General features: G+C 47.0%; 1 protein-coding gene across 1 annotated transcript in view; it reads right to left on the bottom strand.

Annotated features, from left to right (window-relative positions):
• Window positions 1-19,771, bottom strand: part of ATP6V0D1 (ATPase H+ transporting V0 subunit d1) — an 80,167-nt gene extending 60,396 nt beyond the window's left edge. The window contains exon 1 of the mRNA XM_084644414.1: window positions 19,549-19,771. Within this exon, the coding sequence (XP_084500540.1) occupies window positions 19,549-19,678 (130 nt within the window). The 5' untranslated portion in view covers window positions 19,679-19,771. The remainder of the gene's footprint in view (window positions 1-19,548) is intronic.

Raw genomic sequence — 19,771 nt, 5'->3', positions numbered from 1 at the left:
ATTTGGGGGGGGGGGGGTGTTAATATTTCATTTAAAATTGTTTTTAACTAAAATAGTTAACAAAAACAAACCTGAGTTTAAAAAACTTGAATGTTTAAATTCAAAAATTCACATGCTTGTTTTGTTAAAATATTGTATGTTTGCTCTTGAAGAAAAAAAATCCAGAACGCATAACATTGTTGTTTTAGTTAACTAAAACAATTTAAATGTCTGTCTGGTGATGTTCTCCTCCTAATACAGCATGACAAGAAAATCCTCCAAATATTAATGATTAACCTGTTGAATTGGATATATTTATGAAGTCATGGGAGGTGAACTATCTGCTTCAATTGCCTTTGGTAAATGAAGTAACCAAACGATCATTCATTTTCTGATATGGCTGTAAAACTAATCTGAAAAGTTTTCAAAATAAATCACTTTAAAAATGTATAGCATACCTTCTAAAAATGAAACCTACATAATCTTCAAAACTCAGAGATAGATGTATTAAGGTTATAACAACCAACAAGAATGCACTTTTATGTAGAAATCCATGATTAAATAGAGTCTTCCTGACTAGTGATTTAAATCAGTGATTTAACTCAAATCCACCCTGTCCCTAATGTATTTATAGAATCTCTTACCACCTTTTATGTCCCTTGCTCGGTATAACATTTTTGCCTCAGTCTGATTTTGTCCCTACATGCTTACATTAGTTTTTTTGTACTCCTCCTTAGCAATTTATCCCTGTTTCTACTTTTTGTAGGATTCCTTGTAGAAGTCAAAGGCTAATAATGGATTAAAGTCATTGAGGAGGAGAGAGAGGCAGCCAGGGATGAGTAGAAAGAAGATCATAACCAGGTAGTGCTTGGAAAACCAGAGAGCTGGAATTTGCCAGGGTCACTAGCCTAGTGGATGTGGGGGGAAAGCAGCAGATGTGACATATTTTGATTTTATTTATGCTTTTGACAGTCCCACATCACATTCTCATAAGCAAACTAAGGAAATGTGGTCTAGAAGAAATTACTACAGGGCAGGTGTACAACTGGTTGAAAGATTGTACTAAAGGAGTAGTTATCAATGCCTTGCTGTTATTCTGCGAGGGTGAACCCGTGGGATCCTGCAGGGGGTCAGCCCCAGGTCTGGTATATTCAGCATTTTTATTAAGAACTTGGATAAGGTAATGGAGAGTGTGTTTATACAATTTGCAGACTAAACCAAGCTAGGCAGGACTGCAAGCAATTTGGAGGACAGGATTAGAATTCAAAATGACCTTGACAAATTTGAGAATTGGTCTGAAATCAACAAGATAAATTCAATAAAGAGAAACAAAGTTCAAAATACACCACTTAGGAAGGGAAAAAAGCAAACTATGCATTTTGCACAACTACAGATGGGGAACAACTAGCTAGGCAGTAGCACTGCTGAAAAGGATCTGGGGGTTACAGTGGGTCACACACTGAATAGGAATCAGCAATGTGATGCAATTGTGAAAAGGCTAATATTCTGGGGTAGATTAACAGGAGCACTGCATGTTAGGAAAATTCCCTTTTGTGTGTACTCTACTTGACACTCATGAGGCCTCAGCTGGAGTAGTGTGTCCAATTCTGGGCACCACACTTTAGGAAAGATAAGGAGAAATTGGAGAGAGCAACCAAAATGAGAAAAGGGTTAGAAAACCCTGCGGAAAGATTAAAAAACTGGGTATGTTTCATCTTGAGATAAGGCGACTGAGGGGGAACCTGATAAGAATTTTCAATTATGTTAAGGGCTGTTATAAAGGACGGAGATCAATTGTTCTCCATTTCCACTGAAGGAAGCAGAAATGGGTTTAATCTGCAGCAAGGGAGATTTAGGTTAGGAAGTTTTTCTAATATCTAACTCTAAGGGAGGCTGTGGAAACCCATCATTGGAGGTTTTTAAGAACAGTTTGAACAAACACCAGTTACGGATGGTCCAGGTTTACTTGGTCCTGCCTCAGCGCAGGGGTCCGGCATGGACTTCAAGGTCTGTCCAGCCCTACATTGGTATGATTCTATGATTAGTCAGTATGGAGGGAAGCACCACTCCAATTTAAAGAGCTTGGCTGAGCAATAGCTAAGTGGGAACAGATGGATAAAAAGCTACAAATACAGGCTGAATGTAAACACTAAAGAAGAGAAGAATTTTGTGTGATTCACAGGAATTAGGATAAAGAAGGAACAATTTAGGCCAAGCATCAGGAAGCATTACCTAACAGCAAGGTGAATCCGGCTGTGGAGTCATTCCCGAAACAGGGCCAAAAGCACTATTTACTTGGGACTTAAAACCTGACCCACTACCAGAATATTGAAGCAGATACCGCAGAACTAGTCCTGAAGCTGGCCAAATGTGAAAGACACAATTAGCTCTACTAAGATATTCTCAACGTTATAAACACACTATGATGGATCCCACATGCCTGTTACAGGCAGATCTTGTAACAGCCTCTGATTCAGCACACCTGCAGAAGGCTGCACAGGTACTAGGAGAGCATATAGGAAGCTCACCAGATGTGCGTGCGCTTTGGGGATCAACATCAAGAAATGGGCTGCAGCCTCTCATTATATTGAGAAAACAGATGGAGACCGGACACTAAGCCACTCAGCATAGAAAGAGCTAGCTACTGAGAGAAAAAACTAACTCATGCCTCAGGAAGGGGTACGAGAATATCTATTCACATACGGCAGAGGTGCATACAGTGACGTACTTATGTGCCCTCACTCTTCCCCTTTGTGTCCTGTTATCTTTTTTCATGAAAGGGATGCAATGCTGACCTGGCCATGAGAGGAGCTGCACAATCGAATAGGTCTTTTCCTAGGATCGCGCAGAGGAGGAGGGGGAATTAAAATATCCTTGTCTATGAGCAGCGGTTCCAAACTGTAGTCAGACCCCTCACCGGAATGGCAACTAGTGCTGATCTTCACTCCAGCTCTCTGCTCATCTGAGAATGGAGGAAGAGGAAACAGAGTGATAAACTTCCCTCAAGAGACACCACACTTACTGCACTAGAGACAGCTAAAAATTCACCCGTACTTTCCTGATGCTGCTTTCTTCTGGAGGCAATTGCCATAGGTTCACAGCCTAGGCTACAGGATTGCACCGGGGAGCAGAGCCAGAAGAGTCACTAAATTAAGATGAGTGTAAGGAACCTGTTTTAGAGACTAAGGGAGAATAGACGGAAAGGCATCAGAAGTCAGCCTGTCATGTGAGCTGAAGGATAAGTGAGCACTGGGTGTGCCCAGGAAGCTGTTTCAGACATACAGGTCAGTGTGACAAAATGCAAGTGGAGATGGGGATTGGGAGGTGGCAGAACACAGTGCAAGCAGGAGCGAGAGAGCCATGAGCAAGGAGCAAAGACAGCACTGCACAAAGCCTAGGAAGTGAAGATGCAGAACCAGTGGGGAAACCAGAACACGATGGAGGTGGCAACGTGATCTGAGCAGTAGGCAGTTAGCTACAGCATCTCTGCACTGGGGCAGAGAGGTACAGTAGCCAAGCAAAGAGGGGGCTAACCTGTGTATGAATAAGACTAAGATTTTATCACAGTTATTTTTAGTAAAAAAAGTCACAAACAGGTCATGGGCAATAAACAAAAATTCACAGAGCCCGTGACCTGTCTGTGACTTTACTAAAAAATAACCAGGGAGGAGAAGGTGGGGCAGGGCTAGGTAGGGGGGAGGAATGGAGTCCCATGGGGGGGAGGGGGGACACGACTAACAGGCTGAGCCCCCCGCCATGGCAGGAGCATAGCCCCAGCTCCAGTGGCCACAGTGGGGGGCACAGCCATGTGGAGCACACACCCCCCCACTCCAGAGCTGGTTGGGGATTGGTCCTGCTTTGAGCAGGGGGTGGGACTAGATGACCTCCTGAGGCCCCTTCCAACCCTGAGATTCTATGACAGGGGTGCGTGGGCCCAACTGCAGCCTCTGCCAAAGCAGGGGGGCACACAACAGCCCTGGGAAGCCACAACGGGAGGTGCACTGTCCCAGCTGCAGCCCCCGCGAAGCCTGGGACACAGCCAGGCAAGGGTGAGCAGCCCCGGCTGCAGACCCCAGCAGAAGCCACTGGGCTGAGGCACACAGCCCCAGCTGCAGCCCCCAGCTAAAGCCGCGGAGATGAGGCTAAAGGGTCCTGGTTCCAGCCAGCCTCACTTGCAGGGCAGGGGCACACAGTCCTGCCTCCTCCTCCTGAAGGCCTAGAAGTCAGGGAGTGATTGCCATGACATCTGTGACTAAATCATAGCCTTATGACCCAAAACATCCTAACAAGAGGCATTGCAATTATAATCAGGACAATTCACTTGTGTGGGGACATCAAAGAAATGTTAATTAGGCTAGCAGTCTCTAACCATTGTGTGTGTTTACCTATGTCCTGTTAGAAATAACCAAATTAGCTTGTAGGTGACAAGTCCCTTTCATGCCTTAATTGCCTTTACATTATGTATGCAATTGTGTTCAGTGAACCTTAAGTTCAAAGATGTGAGACACGGTATGAAACGTACATTACCTATATTGTCTTCAGCATATCCATCCCTGTTATAATGAACTACCGGCAGTCCCCTTATGTAATGTACGCACAGGAAATAGAATGTAAACTTCAAAGTGATGGGTCAGTGTGTGCTCAGTCACATGCTGGGCTCATAACAGCCTGTTTCAATTGCGCAATCTTGGCTGCTGGTTATCGGGTCCCGGGGCTGAAACCCTGCCTAGGAGGGCGGCCTGGGTTCCCCAACCAGCCACTATCAAAGTGGCATGAGCCCAGAGTCAGGGGCCGGAGACCTGACGCAAGGTCTTGGAATTATTCATTGAATTTCATTACCCCAAAAGGGGTGGACATTAAGATCGTGACCTGGCTGGAGGGCCAGGTTAAAAGAGAGACCAGCGCAGCAAGGAGCAACTGTCAGCAGGGGCACCAAAGTGAAAGATGCCACGCCTGGAGATTAGTAGGCACTCCTGCAGTGAGTGAACCCCTTTACAAGCCTGGAAAACCTCCCCCATGTAGAGGAAATGAAAAGGCCGGGACTGTTTAGTTAGAAGAGACACATGGGGAGAACATAAGAATGAGCATACTGGGTCAAACCAAAGGTCCATCCAGCCCAGTATCCTGTCTACCAACAGTGGCCAATGCCAGATGCCCCAGAGGGAGTGAATCTAACAGGTAATGATCAAGTGATCTCTCTCCTGCCACCCATCTCCACCTCTGACAAACAGAAGCCAGGGACACAATTCCTTACCCATCCTGGCTAATAGCTATTAATGGACTTAAGCTCCATGAATTTATCCAGTTCTCTTTCAAACCCTGTTATAGTCCTAGCCTTCACAACCTCCTCAGACAAGGAGTTCCACAGGTTGACTGTGCGCTGTGTGAAGAACTTCCTTTCATTTGTTTTAAACCTGCTGACCATTAATTTCATTTGGTGGCCCCTAGTTCTTATATTATGGGAACAAGTAAATAACTTTTCCTGATTCACTTTCTCCACACCACTCATGATTTGATAGACCTCTACCATGTCTCCTCTTTTCCAAGCTGAAAAGTCCTAGCCTCTTTAATCTCTCCTCATATGGGACCCGTTCCAAACCCCGAATCATTTTAGTTGCCCTTTTCTAATGCCAGTATATTTTTTTTAGTTGAGGGGACCACATCTGTATGCAGTATTCAAGATGTGGACGTACCATGGATTTATATAAGGGCAATAAGATATTCTCCATCTTATTCTCTATCCCTTTTTTAATGATTCCTAACATCCCGTTTGCTTTTTTGACTGCTGCTGCACACTGCGTGAACGTCTTCAGAGAACTATCCACATTGACTCCAAGATCTCTCTCTTGGTTAGTTGTAGCTAAATTAGCCCCCATCATATTATATGTATAGTTGGGGTTATTTTTTCTAATGTGCATTACTTTACATTTATCCACAGTAAATTTCATTTGCCATTTTGTTGCCCAGTCACTTAGTTTTGTGAGATCTTTTTGAAGTTCTTCACAGTCTGCTTTGGTCTTAACTACCTTGAGCACTTTAGTATCATCTGCAAACTTTGCCACCTCACTGTTTACCCCTTTCTCCAGATCATTTATGAATAAGTTGAATAGGATTGGTCCTAGGACTGACCCTTGGGGAACACCACTAGTTACCCCTCTCCATTCTGAGAAATTTACCATTTTTTCCTATCTTTTAACCAGTTCTCAACCCATGAAAGGATCTTCCCTCTTATCACATGACTTAATTTACATAAGAGCCTTTGGTGAGGGACCTTGTCAAAGGCTTTCTGGAATTCTAAGTACACTATGTCCACTGGATCCCCCTTGTCCACGTTTGTTGACCCCCTCAAAGAACTCTAATAGATTAGGAAGACATGATCTCCCTTTACAGAAGCCATGTTGACTTTTGCGCAACAATTTATGTTCTTCTATGTGTCTGACAATTTTATTCTTTACTATTGTTTCAACTAATTTGCCCGGTACTTAGACTTACAGGTCTGTAATTGCCAGGATCACCTCTAGAGCCCTTCTTAAATATTGGCATTACATTAGCTATCTTCCAGTCACTGGGTACAGTAGCTGATTTAAAGGACAGGTTACAAACCATAGTTAATAGTTCTGCAATTTCACATTTGAGTTCTTTCAGAACTCTTGGGTGAATGCCATCTGGTCCTGATGACTTGTTACTGTTCAGTTTCTCAATTAATTCCGAAACCTCCTCTAGTGACACTTCAATCTGTGACAATTCCTCAGATTTGTCACCTACAAAAGACAGCTCAGTTTTGGGAATCTCCCTAACGTCCTCAGCCATGAAGACTGAAGCAAAGAATTCATTTAGTTTCTCTGCAATGACTTTATAGTCTTTAAGTGCTCCTTTTGTATCTCGACCGTCCAGGGGCCCCACTGGTTGTTTAGCAGGCTTCCTGCTTCTGATGTATTTAAACATTTTGTTATTACCTTTTAAGTTTTCGGCTAGCTGTTCTTCAAACTCCTTTTTGGCTTTTTTTATTATTACATTTTTACATTTAATTTAGCAGTGTTTATGCTCCTTTCTATTTACCTCACTAGGATTTCACTTCCACTTTTTAAAAAGATGCCTTTTTATCTCTCACTGATTCTTTTACATGAATGTTGAGCCACCATGGCTCTTTTTTAGTTTTTACTGTGTTTTTTTAATTTGGGGTATACATTTAAGTTAAGCCTCTATTATGGTGTTTTTGAAAAGCGTCCATGCAGCTTGCAGGGGATTCACTCTAGTCACTGTACCTTTTAATTTCTGTTTAACCGCCTCATTTCTGCATAGTTCCCCTTTTTGAAATTAAATGCCAGGGCTGGGCTGTTGAGGAATGTTAAATGTTATTATATTATGTTCACTATTTCCCAGCGGTCCTGTTAAAGTTACCTCTTGGACCAGATCCTGCGCCAGATCTTGGACCAGAACTAGATCGAGAGTTGCCTCTCCCCTTGTGGGTTCCTGTACCAGCTGCTCCAAGCAGCCGTCATTTTGTCATATCGCGAAATTTTGTCTCTACATTGTCCTGAGGTGACATGTACCCCGTCACTAGCGGGATAATTGAAAGCCCCCACTATTATTGAGTTCTTTATTTTGATAGCCTCTCTAATCTCCCTTAGCATTTCATCGTCACTATCACTGTTCTGGTCAGGTGGTCGATAACAGATCCCTACTGTTACATTCTTAGTAGAGCCTGGAATTACTAGCCAGAGAGATTCTATGGAACATGTGGATTCATTTAAGATTTTTATTTCATTTGATTCTACATTTTCTTTCACATATCGTGCCACTCACCCCGGCACGACCTGTTCTGTCCTTCCGATATATTTCGTACCCCGGAATGATTGTGTCCCACTGATTGTCCTCACTCCACCAGGTTTCTGTGGTGCCTATTATATCAATACCCTCCTTTAACACGAGGCACTCTAGTTCACCCATCTTATTATTTAGACTCCTAGCATTTGTGTACAAGCACTTTAAAAACTTGTCACTGTTTATTTGTCTGCCCTTTTCTGATGTGTCAGATTCTTTATGTGAATGTTTCTCATCTGATCTGGCCCATACTTTATCCTCTTCCATCCCCTCCTCGTGACTAAAGCCTAGAGGATCTCTATCACTAGACTCTCCTCTAAGAAGTCTCCGACTGATCCACGTGGGCCTCTGCAGCAATCGGCTTCTCCCCTCCACCCACCCTTAGTTTAAAAACTGCTCTGCAACCTTTTTAATGTTAAGTGCCAGCAGGCTGGATCCACTCTGGTTTAGGTGGAGCCCATCCTTCCTGTAGAGGCTCCCCCAATCCCAAAAGTTTCCCCAGTTCTTAATAAATCTAAACCCCTCCTCTCTACACCATCGGCTCAGCCACACACTGAGACTCTGAAGCTCTGCCTGCCCACCTGGCCCTGCACCTGGAACTGGAAGCATTTCTGAGAATGCCACCATGGAGGTCCTGGATTTCAGTCTCTTTCCTAGCAGCCTAAATTTGGCCCCCAGGACGTCTCTCCTACCCTTCCCTACGTCACTGATACCTACATGTACTACAACCATCGGCTCCTCCCCAGCGTTGCACATAAGTCTACCTAGATGCCTTGAGAGATCTGCAACCTTCGCACCAGGCAGGCAAGTCACCACACGGTTCTCCCAGACATCACAAACCCAGCTATCTATGTTTCTAATGATCGAATCTCCCATTACTAACACCTGCCTTTTCCTAATGACTGGAATTCCCTCCCCCAGAGAGGTAACCTCAGTGCGAGAGGATACCCCAACATCATCTGGAAGGAGGGTCCCAACTATGGGAAGGTTTCCCTCTGCTCTCGTTGGCTGCTCTCCTTCTCTGGGCCTTTCATCCTCCTTAACAGAGCAGGGCTGTCTGACCGGAGGTGGGACAAATCTACAGTGTCCCGGAAAGCCTCATCAACATTCCTCTCTGCCTCCCTGAGCTCCTCCAGTTCCACCACCCTGGCCTCCAAAGCCTGTACACAGTTTGAGGGCCACGATAGAATGGACATGATGGAAAGCACAATAATGCACAACTGTAAAAGCCAGAAGGGACCATTATGATCACCTCATCATGTGTTTAAATATGGCTAAATGCGAATGTTTACATCTAGGAACAAAGATTGTGGGCTAAACTTATAGGAGGGGGACAATCCTGGGAAGCAGAGACTCTGAAAAAGATTTGGGAGTGGTGGTGGATAAAGAGCTGAACATGAGCTCCCAGTGTGATGCTGTGGCCAAAAGAGCGAATGATCCTGGGATGCATAAAGGGAGGAATGCTGAGTAGGAGTGGAAAGGATATTTTACCTCTACATTTAGCACTGGTGCAAATGCTGCTGAAATGCTGTATCCAGTTCTGGTGCCCACAAGTCAAGAAATATGTTAATAAATTAGAGAGGGTTCAAAGAAGAGCCATGAGAATGATTATAGGATTAGAAAACCTGCTTTGTAGTATTTGAGTTCCTTAAATCTATTTAGCTCAACAAAGAACTTTAAGGGTGGTTTGATTGCAATTTATAAGTATCTACTTGTGGAACAATTATTTAATAATGGGATCTTCAATCTAGCAGAGAAAGGCACAACAATCCATTAGCTGGATGTTGAAGGTAGACAAATTCAGAAATTAAGGCTTTTTAAAAAAAAAAGTGAGTTATTAAGCATTGGAACAATTTACCAGGGGATGTGGTGGATTCTCCGCCCTGGCAATTTTAAAATCAAGAAAGATGTTTTTCTAAAAGATCTGCTCTAGGAATTATTTTGGGAAATTCTCTGGCCTGTGTTGTACAGGTCGTCAGACTAAATGATCACAGTGGTCCCTTCTGGCCTTGGAATCTAGTCTGAGTTCATGCATAGGACAAACCAAACAATTTCACCCAGTGATCACGACCATTACTCCATTTTGAGCTACAGTGTATTTTAAATCAAGACTAGATGTCTTTCTAGAGGACTCCAACTGACGGGAGAATCCGCCACATCCCTCAATGTTAAATATGTGCCATATTTTGTCTAACTTCAGCTTTCAACCACTCCATCTTATGATTTTTTTATTAAATTAAAAGAGCCCCTACTGTCAGATACCTTCTCCCCATATAAGTACTGAGAGACTGCACAAGGCATGGAGGGAGACTGCGGTCCTGGAAAAGCAGCAAACCACACTGGTGAATGGAATTCAAAGCATTCATCGACTGAATACTTTTTCCCCCCATCTTTCCATCCACAAAAAAAAAACACCCTGATATTTACCCAGAAAAAGTAATAGTTTTTTGCACTGATTTTCACCTGTTTTTGTTGTTGTGGTAATAAACACTGAGAAATTCCGAAGAAAAATTTAACAAAATACAAACTGAAAACGAAGGGCCCGGTCTAGTCAGTTTACTGAAGGGAAGGCTGAGAGGTGATTTGATCACTGTGGGCTAAAAAGAGAAAAAACACATGGAAACACATGGAAAAAAAGAGATCCGAGAGTGGGGGATGTTTCAGCTTTGAAATAAGATGCAATTTCCTAGTAGCAAGAGTAATTAAACGTGGCACACTTTACCAAGGAGGTGGTGGACTCTCCATCAGCTGGAGTCTGAAATTAGATATCTTTCTAAAAGACAAGCTTTAATCCAGTTTCTGGAAGAAATCTAAAGCCTGCGTGCATGGGGCCTTGAACTGGATGACCACGGTAGTCTCTTCTGACCTCGGAGTCTGAATCTGTATTAATCCCCCCTGTTCATCCTCTCCCTTCATAGGCCACAGAGAGAACAGAAGTTCTGCAATGCCCTGAACACTTGCAGCTCAGCCTTAAGACACTGACTCTAATCCAGTATCAGGTTTCAGGGCTACAGCCAGTTCCCTACAGGGGTTAAGAAAGAATTTTCCCCCTTGAAGCACAATTGGTCAGATGTGTTCTGGGTTTTTTCCTGCCTTCCTCTGAAGCATCAGGGCTGGCCACAGCTGGAGATGGGATGCTGGACAGGGTGGTCTAGTGCTCTGAGGTGGAAAGAGAAAAGGTCTGTCTGGTGAGTCTGGCTCAGTCAACCTAATCACCAGATTTGGAGGTGGGAAGAAATTTTCCTCCAAATCAGATTGGTGAGGCCCTTGCATCCCCCACACCCATCTTCTTCCGCAGCATGGAGTATGAACTACGTGGGCATCTCTCACCTTATCATTTCCCTGACACTGCAGAGGCCTCGGGCTTTGGTGGTATCTTGGTCTCTCCTGTCCTCTGCCTACGACAAGAACTTAGCCTCCTGAAGACTCAGATCCCTTCATCTACCCAAGTTATTGGGCTCAACACAGGGGCACTGGGGGAGGTTGATGGTGTGGGGTGTGCAGGTCAAAATGGATAATCTGATGGCCTTTTGAGGTCTTCAACTCTATGAAACTAAACTGGCTTCTCATTATTTACTACTCCACCAATTTTATCACCTGGGAAGAAAACAGGATAATTGGATATAGAATTGAATTGGGCCAGATACAGATCCCTGTGGCACCCCTCTAGAAACACTCTCATTGGATGGTGATTCCCTATTTACAATGACTTATCAGTTAGCTAGTTTTTAATCCACTCAGCATGCTACATTTTTGGGGGGTGCTCATTTTCAATTGGATGTCATGTGGGACTAAGTCAAAAGCGTAATAGAAGTCCCAGTATATTACATCAACAATTACTATTATCCACCATACTTGAAAACTTTAAAAAAAAAACATAGCAGGTTAATCTGACATGACATTTTTCATAAATCCATGTTACAATCAGAAAAGAAATAAATGCTGATAGAATACGTATCCCATCAGTCTTTCCAAGATTTTGTCCTGGACTGATTCAGGTTAATCAGCTTATAGTTATCCAGGTCATCCATTTACTCTTTTTAAATATTAGTACATTAGCTTTCCCCACCCGCCCACCCCAGCTCTAGAACTCCCTATGTGACAATCTGTTCCTTTGTTGAAGATTAAGGAAAGCATGCTCACATGCAGTGAACAGGAAGTTTCTCATTGCAAATGTTATCAGCTACCATAGAATTAAAGCTTTCATTTTTGAGAAAAAAAGTCAGTTTTTTAGCTCTTAGAGTCATGAAGATCTTTCAGTGCGCTCCGAGTGCAACTGATGCACAGAACTGGCCACAGTCCTGGCAGCTGTGGGCTGTTGCTTTTCAAAGTTCGGTAGGAAGCAGTGAAACCAACAAGACTCAATTTCACTCTATGAATTTCAATTTCACTCTATGCTGCTGCTCAGCAAAGCAATGACCAGAGGCAGAGAATGGAGAATATCTAAGAACAGAAACCCGGGGAAGGAGATTAACCTCCTCAAATCAAACAGAGAAGTAGAGTAGTAGTCACGCACCCTCCATCCTGCATCAGAGGTCTCTGAGGTGGGAAGGGGCAAAGAGAGAATGAATACTCCTTTCTCCCTTGCAGCACCCAGGACCTAGGGGAGGGAGGACTCAGGTTTACCTGACACAAACTAGATGAAAGTGGATATACAAGATCGGAATCCTGAGTTGGGTTCAGCCAATCCCAGCATCCCTCCCTTTTCCCAGAAGCTTTAATGGGGGAGGGAGGGAAGGAATTAAAATGGGCTTCTGAACCAAGCCCTTCCCTTGAGCAGTGGAGCCCCTATCTTTTGCTTGCCAAAAAACAGTGTAAGGTCATTCCTCTGGCTCTTGGGTTTGGCAACATTTGCCAATCCTGATTGCATAGGGAGACACAAGAGTAACTCTAGGGAAGGGAGCGCATAACTTCATGGTTCTGGTGTGGGACAGAAGACAAAAGGAATAGTGAGAGAACATGGGGAAAGAGCACACAGCAAAGGGAGGCAGTACAGTGATGGGTGCCCCAGAGCACCCCTCAGAGGAAGAAAGAAAATATGCCAAAGAGATGCATCGTGCTGTTATGAACAGGGTTTGAAAAAAATCTGACCCTTACTAGCCTGAGGACTTTTTACTCTGGCTAGTAGACTAACATCTGTGTGCCATACCCTGCTCAAGGCCACGTCCTCTGCCATGTACAATAATGTATCTCACTAATGGGCTGGCCAGACTAACATTCACTGCATACATCGGACAAGTTTCCCCCACATTTGTTGCATTATAAATCCAACAGAAAACATGATCTCCCAGAGCTAGCTGTTGAATGCCACAAGCAGCATTTATCATGTGAATTACTGGACAGACACTGGGGAAGTATTTGACAAATACTCAAAAAGTCCCACTTATTGCACCATCCTAGCTTTTCTCTTCTGTTTTTCCTTCCCAACTTCACAGACACCAAGGCCTGAAGAAACCACTAGAATCATAGAATATCAGAGTTGGAAGGGACCTCAGGAGGTCATCTAGTCCAACCCCCTGCCCAGAGCAGGACCAATCCCCAACTAAATCATCCCACCCAGGGCTTTGTCAAGCTTGACCTTAAAAACTTCTAAGGAAGGGGATTCCACCACCTCCCTAGGTAATGCATTCCAGTGTTTCACCACCCTCCGAGTGAAAAAGTTTTTCCTAATACCCAACCTAAATCTCCCCCACTGCAACTTGAGACCATTACTCCTTGTCCTGTCATCTGCTATCACTGAGAATAGTCTAGATCCATCCTCTTTGGATCCACCTTTCAGGTAGTTGAAAGCAGCTATCAAATCCCCCCTCATTCTTCTCTTCTGTAGACTAAACAATCCCAGTTCCCTCAGCCTCTCCGCATAACTCATGTGTTCCAGTCCCCTAATCATTTTTGTTGCCCTTCGCTGGACTCTTTCCAATTTCTCCACATCCTTCTTGTAGTGTGGGGCCCAAAACTGGACACAGTACTCCAGATGAGGCCTCACCAATGTCAAATAGAGGGGAACGATCACGTCCCTCGATCTGCTGGCAATGCCCCTCCTTATACACCCCAAAATGCCACTGGCCTTCTTGGCAACAAGGGCACACTGTTGACTCTCATCCAGCTTCTCGTCCACTGTCACCCCTAGGTCCTTCTCTGCAGAACTGCTGCCTAGCCATTCGGTCCCCAGCCTGAAGCGGTGCATTGGATTCTTCCGTCCTAAGTGCAGGACTCTGCACTTGTCCTTGTTGAACCTCATCAGATTTCTTTTGGCCCAGTCTAAACTAGGATCATCTAAACTGATTTCCTGGATATGCAAGCTGTAGAATTTTCCCCAGAAGCTGGAATAAGGCAGGTCTTGTAGAAAGATACTGAATCTCATTTTAAAGACTCCATGATGTAAGAGTTCAACTAGGGCTGCTAGCCAAGAGCAATACAAGAGATACCAACCCCCCACCCCCACAGACAGGGTATCAGCCAAGCAAGATGCCAACCCTCCCGAGCTGCTGGGATTCCTTTCAGAGTGCTGCTCCTAGACCTGTTCAGAGGATCTGTGTATTGTATCAGCTTCCAGCTGCTCGGAGTCTGAGTAGGAGCGTGCTGCAAAATTCACTTCCCAAACAACCTGATTGATACAGGGAAGATGCATTCTCTCTCCACCTTCTCCCACCCACCCAAACACTCCTGGCTACCGCAAAAGGGGTCTTCTCCCCACACGTTCTTCATTTCTGAGTCATCCTCCCCAGCTTCACCCCAAGCAGAGTGAAGCGGACCAGATGCTTTCCAGCTTCACAAAGGAAAAGGACTGTGTAGAAAGGGGGTGTAGTAGTGGAGCGAGACTCCCTACCGCAACACCTCCTGCTGGCCGTTCTGGAATTATCTCAAGTCCTTCCACAAGGCGCCCTCCTCCGGTGGCGTCTTGCTTGCCTACTTGGTGTCTACTCCCGCTTTGCTGTCTCCACCACTCTTGGACCACGGCGTCCTCTTCTGGGTACAGCCCTCCGACTATGCCCCACTCCGCTGTCTCCCCTGCTTTCAGGGGACCCAGCAGTCTATAATCCAGCCACTTGCCTCAGTAGCCTCCTGCAGTCACCAGTCTGTCCCTGGGGCAAGGGACTAAACTGTAGTCTGTGTAGGCCACTTCCCTCAGGGCAAGTGGGGGCAGCCCTAGCACCTTATCTGCCCTTCCTCCAGGGCCTCAGTCTGGCAGCGGTCAGCCAGAAGCTCCTTCTGCTCTGCTACACTGCCCAGCACGGCTCTAGCCATGGTGCTCCTAGGCGGCCAGGGAGAGAATGCCTTCTGCTCTGTTGAGCAGCCCTTTATATATGGCTCCTGCTGACCCTGCCTGTCCGCTGCAACAAGCCACCTCCGGATGGGCTCGCTTAATGAGCCCTCCTCTAATGGGAGGGTTCTGCACAGGCTCCCTCTGGCTTTCTTTAACCCTTCCTCTTCCTGGTATGGGGCAACTGCCCCACTGCAGGGGGATTAAAAATTAAAATGTACACCGTGCCTCAGGTGATTCCAGTACCTTTTAGTATGTAACTCCCCTTTACTTCCGAGAACCCTATCACCGAGTCACCTGAAAAACCTCCACACACCTCTCTGCAGGAAAAGGTATTAAAAACTCTTCAGGACAAACTCCTCTGCCACAGAAAGCTTGTCTACAGTAAACAGCTTTCTGTGTTAAATGCTCAATACCTAGTACTGTATAAAACTTCACATGCTCAGAGCATTTTTAACATACACTTGCCTGATTTTAACTTTCAGGATTCCTTTTTTAAAGCTAGTAAATTCACATACAAGAGCCCTCATTACTGGTAGTTCAGGTTGCTAAATGCAGTTCAGAACAAGATATATCATTACGCATAATTAAAAACATATTAAAACCTAAGCAAATCACAACTAAGGTTACATTAAATAGTTCTAATATTAACCTTATTCAAATCAGGCACACACACAGAAGAATGCCAACTGACTAGGTGTGAAACAGGATGGAAGCGTGTGAAATGTTGGAAGACATATCATAGAATCATAGAATATCAGGGTTGGAAGGGACCTCAGGAGGTCATCTAGTCCAACCCCCTGCTCAAAAGCAGGACCCATACCCAATTAAATCATCCCAGCCAGGGCTTTGTCAAGCCTGACCTTAAAAACTTCTAAGGAAGGAGATTCCACCACCTCCTTAGGCAACACATTCCAGTGTTTCACCACCCTCCGAGTGAAAAAGTTTTTCCTAATATCCAATCTAAACCTCCCCCACTGCAAATTGAGACCATTACTCCTTGTCCTGTCCTCTTCCACCACTGAGAATAGTCTAGAACCATCCTCTCTGGAATTACCTCTCAGGTAGTTGAAAGCAGCTATCAAATCCCCCCTCATTCTTCTCTTCTGTAGACTAAACAATCCCAGTTCCCTCAGCCTCTCCTCATAAGTCATGTGTTCCAGACCCCTAATCATTTTTGTTGCCCTTCGCTGGACTCTCTCCAATTTATCCACATCCTTTTGTAGTGCGGGGCCCAAAACTGGACACAGTACTCCAGATGAGGCCTCACCAATGTCGAATAGAGGGGGACGATCACGTCCCTCGATCTGCTCGCTATGCCCCTACTTATACATCCCAAAATGCCATTGGCCTTCTTGGCAACAAGGGCACACTGCTGACTCAATTCCAGCTTCTCGTCCACTGTCACCCCTAGGTCCTTTTCCGCAGAACTCCTGCCTAGCCATTCGGTCCCTAGTCTGTAGCGGTGCATTGGGTTCTTCCGTCCTAAGTGCAGGACCCTGCACTTTTCCTTATTGAACCTCGTCAGATTTCTTTTGGCCCAATCCTCCAATTTGTCTAGGTCCCTCTGTATCCTATCCCTCCCCTCCAGCGTATCTACCACTCCTCCCAGTTTAGTATCATCCGCAAATTTGCTGAGAGTGCAATCCACACCATCCTCCAGATCATTTATGAAGATATTGAACAAAACCAGCCCCAGGACCAACCCCTGGGGCACTCCACTTGACACCGGCTGCCAACTAGACATGGAGCCATTGATCACTACCCGTTGAGCCCGACAATCTAGCCAACTTTCTACCCACCTTATAGTGCATTCATCCAGCCCATACTTCTTTAACTTGCTGACAAGAATACTGTGGGAGACAGTGTCAAAAGCTTTGCTAAAGTCAAGATACAATACATCCACTGCTTTCCCTTCATCCACAGAACCAGTAATCTCATCATAGAAGGCAATTAGATTAGTCAGGCATGACCTTCCCTTGGTGAATCCATGCTGACTGTTCCTGATCACTTTCCTCTCATGTAAGTGCTTCAGGATTGATTCTTTGAGGACCTGCTCCATGATTTTTCCGGGGACTGAAGTGAGGCTCACTGGCCTGTAGTTCCCAGGATCCTCCTTGTTCCCTTTTTTAAAGATTGGCACTACATTAGCCTTTTTCCAGTCATCCGGGACTTCCCCCGTTCGCCACGAGTTTTCAAAGATAACGGCCAATGGCTCTGCAATCACAGCCGCCAGTTCCTTTAGCACTCTCAGATGCAACTCGTCCGGCCCCATGGACTTGTGCACGTCCCGCTTTTCTAAATAGTCCCTAACCACCTCTTTCTCCACAGAGGGCTGGCCATCTATTCCCCATGTTGTGATGCCCAGCGCAGCAGTCTGGGAGCTGACCTTGTTGGTGAAGACAAGAGGCAAAAAAAGCATTGAGTACATTAGCTTTTTCCACATCCTCTGTCACTAGGTTGCCTCCCTCATTCATTAAGGGGCCCACACTTTCCTTGGCTTTCTTCTTGTTGCCAACATACCTGAAGAAATATATTTGAGAGACCAGGCCTAACGAGCACCCAAGACAGTAAGAAACAGGTCAATCTGAGAAAGAACAGTACACACTAGCAACTCAGTGAATGCTTTTCCAGCTTTTAGGGCTTCACATGAACATAGAAATTTCCAGACTGGATCCAACCAGTGGTTCATCTACTCCGTTATTCTGCCTCCAACAGCGACCAAACTAACTGCTTGAGAGGAAGGTACAAACATCCAGCCAAAGGCAGCGGTGGGATAACCTACTCCCACAGAAAGGTTCTTCTTCATTTCTACCAGTTAGGGCTTGTCTACTTAAGAAACTGACTGCAATAAACTACTATACCCTAGTTCTGGAATAGCGATAGTGCTTTGAATTCACAGTACCTGATTCCAAAATAACCTCCCCATGCAGACAAGTTGGATTAACCTTTTGTGGGCCCAGCACCCACCATATTTGTGGGCTCCCATGGGAGCAGTGGAGCATGGTGCAGGGGGGTCAGTCCCTGGAGCAAGTGGCTGGCCAGGGGCATGGCAGGGGTAGCCCTGCTCCGCCCAGCCCAGTGTGAGGACACTATTTACAAACCGGCAGTTGCCAGATGCACAGTGGCCCGCCCAGCCCAGTGCTGCCAGATGCCCCTTCCCCTTGGGAGTGGGCCCATGCCACGCCACAGAGCACCCCACCCAACACTGGAACAGCCCTCCAATTCCCTGTGGCCAAATCCCTCCCGGACCCATGATGCCCAGCGCCCCCCCAGACCCCTGCCACAAACGCACAGTGCCCTGGACAACACCACCCCTGCCCAGCGCACCCCTGCCCACAGCCCCCACCACAACTGCTCAGCACGCCACACAGAACCCCCACTCCCTACTGCCCCCCCACACACCTTCCCCACCCCCTCACAGCCCAGCAGCACCCCCACAGGCCCTCCAGAGGCCCACTCCCCCAAGCCCTGCCTCCCGGCCTCACTCACCAGCCCTGCTGGGAGGCAACTGTCTGCCAAGCTGAGCTGCCAGTGCAGCCAGGGCTGATCCCGGGGCAGGAAATTGCTCCGGCCCCTCAGGAGCAGTACGATCAGCCAGGCCAGGGCCTGCAATGGCCAGGCTCCCTCAAGACCCACTTGCCTGAAAGGGCCCAGTCAAGCCCCCCACACAATTGGCCAGGCTTCTGCACCTGTCCCAGGCGGCTCAGCTCCGGGGAAACAGGTGGGGGCCCCCACAGGTGGTGGGAAGCAGAGACTGCCCAGAGCTGGAGGTGCCCTGGGGTCCAGCCAAGGGGCAGAGAGAAGCCGCGAGTGGGGCCAGGGGGTGAAGAGGAGCCCTCAGTGGGCAGGCCGAGAGAAGCAACTGGTGGGCGGGTTAGCGGGGTACAAGCAGAGCAGGCTGGGGCCCCTTCTGAGCATGGGCCCGGCTCCATGGTAAACCCGGCACTGTAAATATCCTATGCTCTTAAGCTCCAGTGAAGCCTTTGGTCTCCAATATCTAATAGCGAGTTCCAGTGGTTAACTGCACAAGCACGTGTGGCCTTTGGTGAGCTATAAAATCTGCTCCTTTCAGTTTCTGCGAAGGCCCCTTGCTCTTGGGTTAGGCGAAGGGTGAGGAGCAAGGGCCTTACCCGCCTTGCCTGCCCCAGCCCCCGCCGGAGGGTGAAGGCCACTCCCACCCCCCACCTCTCTGGAGCCGGTGTCCTTTCGGGCGGGGGCCTGCCCTCCCCGGGCACAGGCCGTGCCGCAGAGCAGCCCCCGCCCCTCGCCGGGCCCGTGTCTTGGGGGGGGGGGGGAGCGCGGCTGGATTGCGGAACCGCCGCGGCTGGTGGCCCGGATCGGCCCCCGGCAGAGAGCCGCTGCCCGGGGCGCCCCCGCACAGACCCGCCGGGGAGGGGCCGGGGCCGGGGAGGGGCCCAGCGGGCAGAGGCCGGGGAGGGGCCCAGCGGGCCGGGGCCGGGGCCGGGGCCGGGACTCACCCTCCAGGCTCTCGCACTGCACCAGGTTCACGTAGTCGCCCTGGCTCAGCACGCCAGCCTTGAAGCCCCGCACCAGCCCCTCCAGGTAGCCGCTGTCCACGTTGAAGTAGAGCTCGGGGAAGCTCGACATGGCGGCGGCCGCGGACCCGGCTCGCTCCCGGGGACTGGGGGACCGGCCGCTGCGAATCACGTGACACGCGCGGCGCTCACGTGACGGAGAAGG

This window comes from Lepidochelys olivacea (genome assembly GCF_965140295.1).
Source record: "Lepidochelys olivacea isolate rLepOli2 genome assembly, chromosome: 12".
In the NCBI taxonomy this organism is placed as follows: Eukaryota; Metazoa; Chordata; order Testudines; family Cheloniidae; genus Lepidochelys; species Lepidochelys olivacea.
The sequence above is the reverse complement of the archived record's forward strand: the minus strand, read 5'-3'. Positions and strand labels throughout refer to the sequence as shown.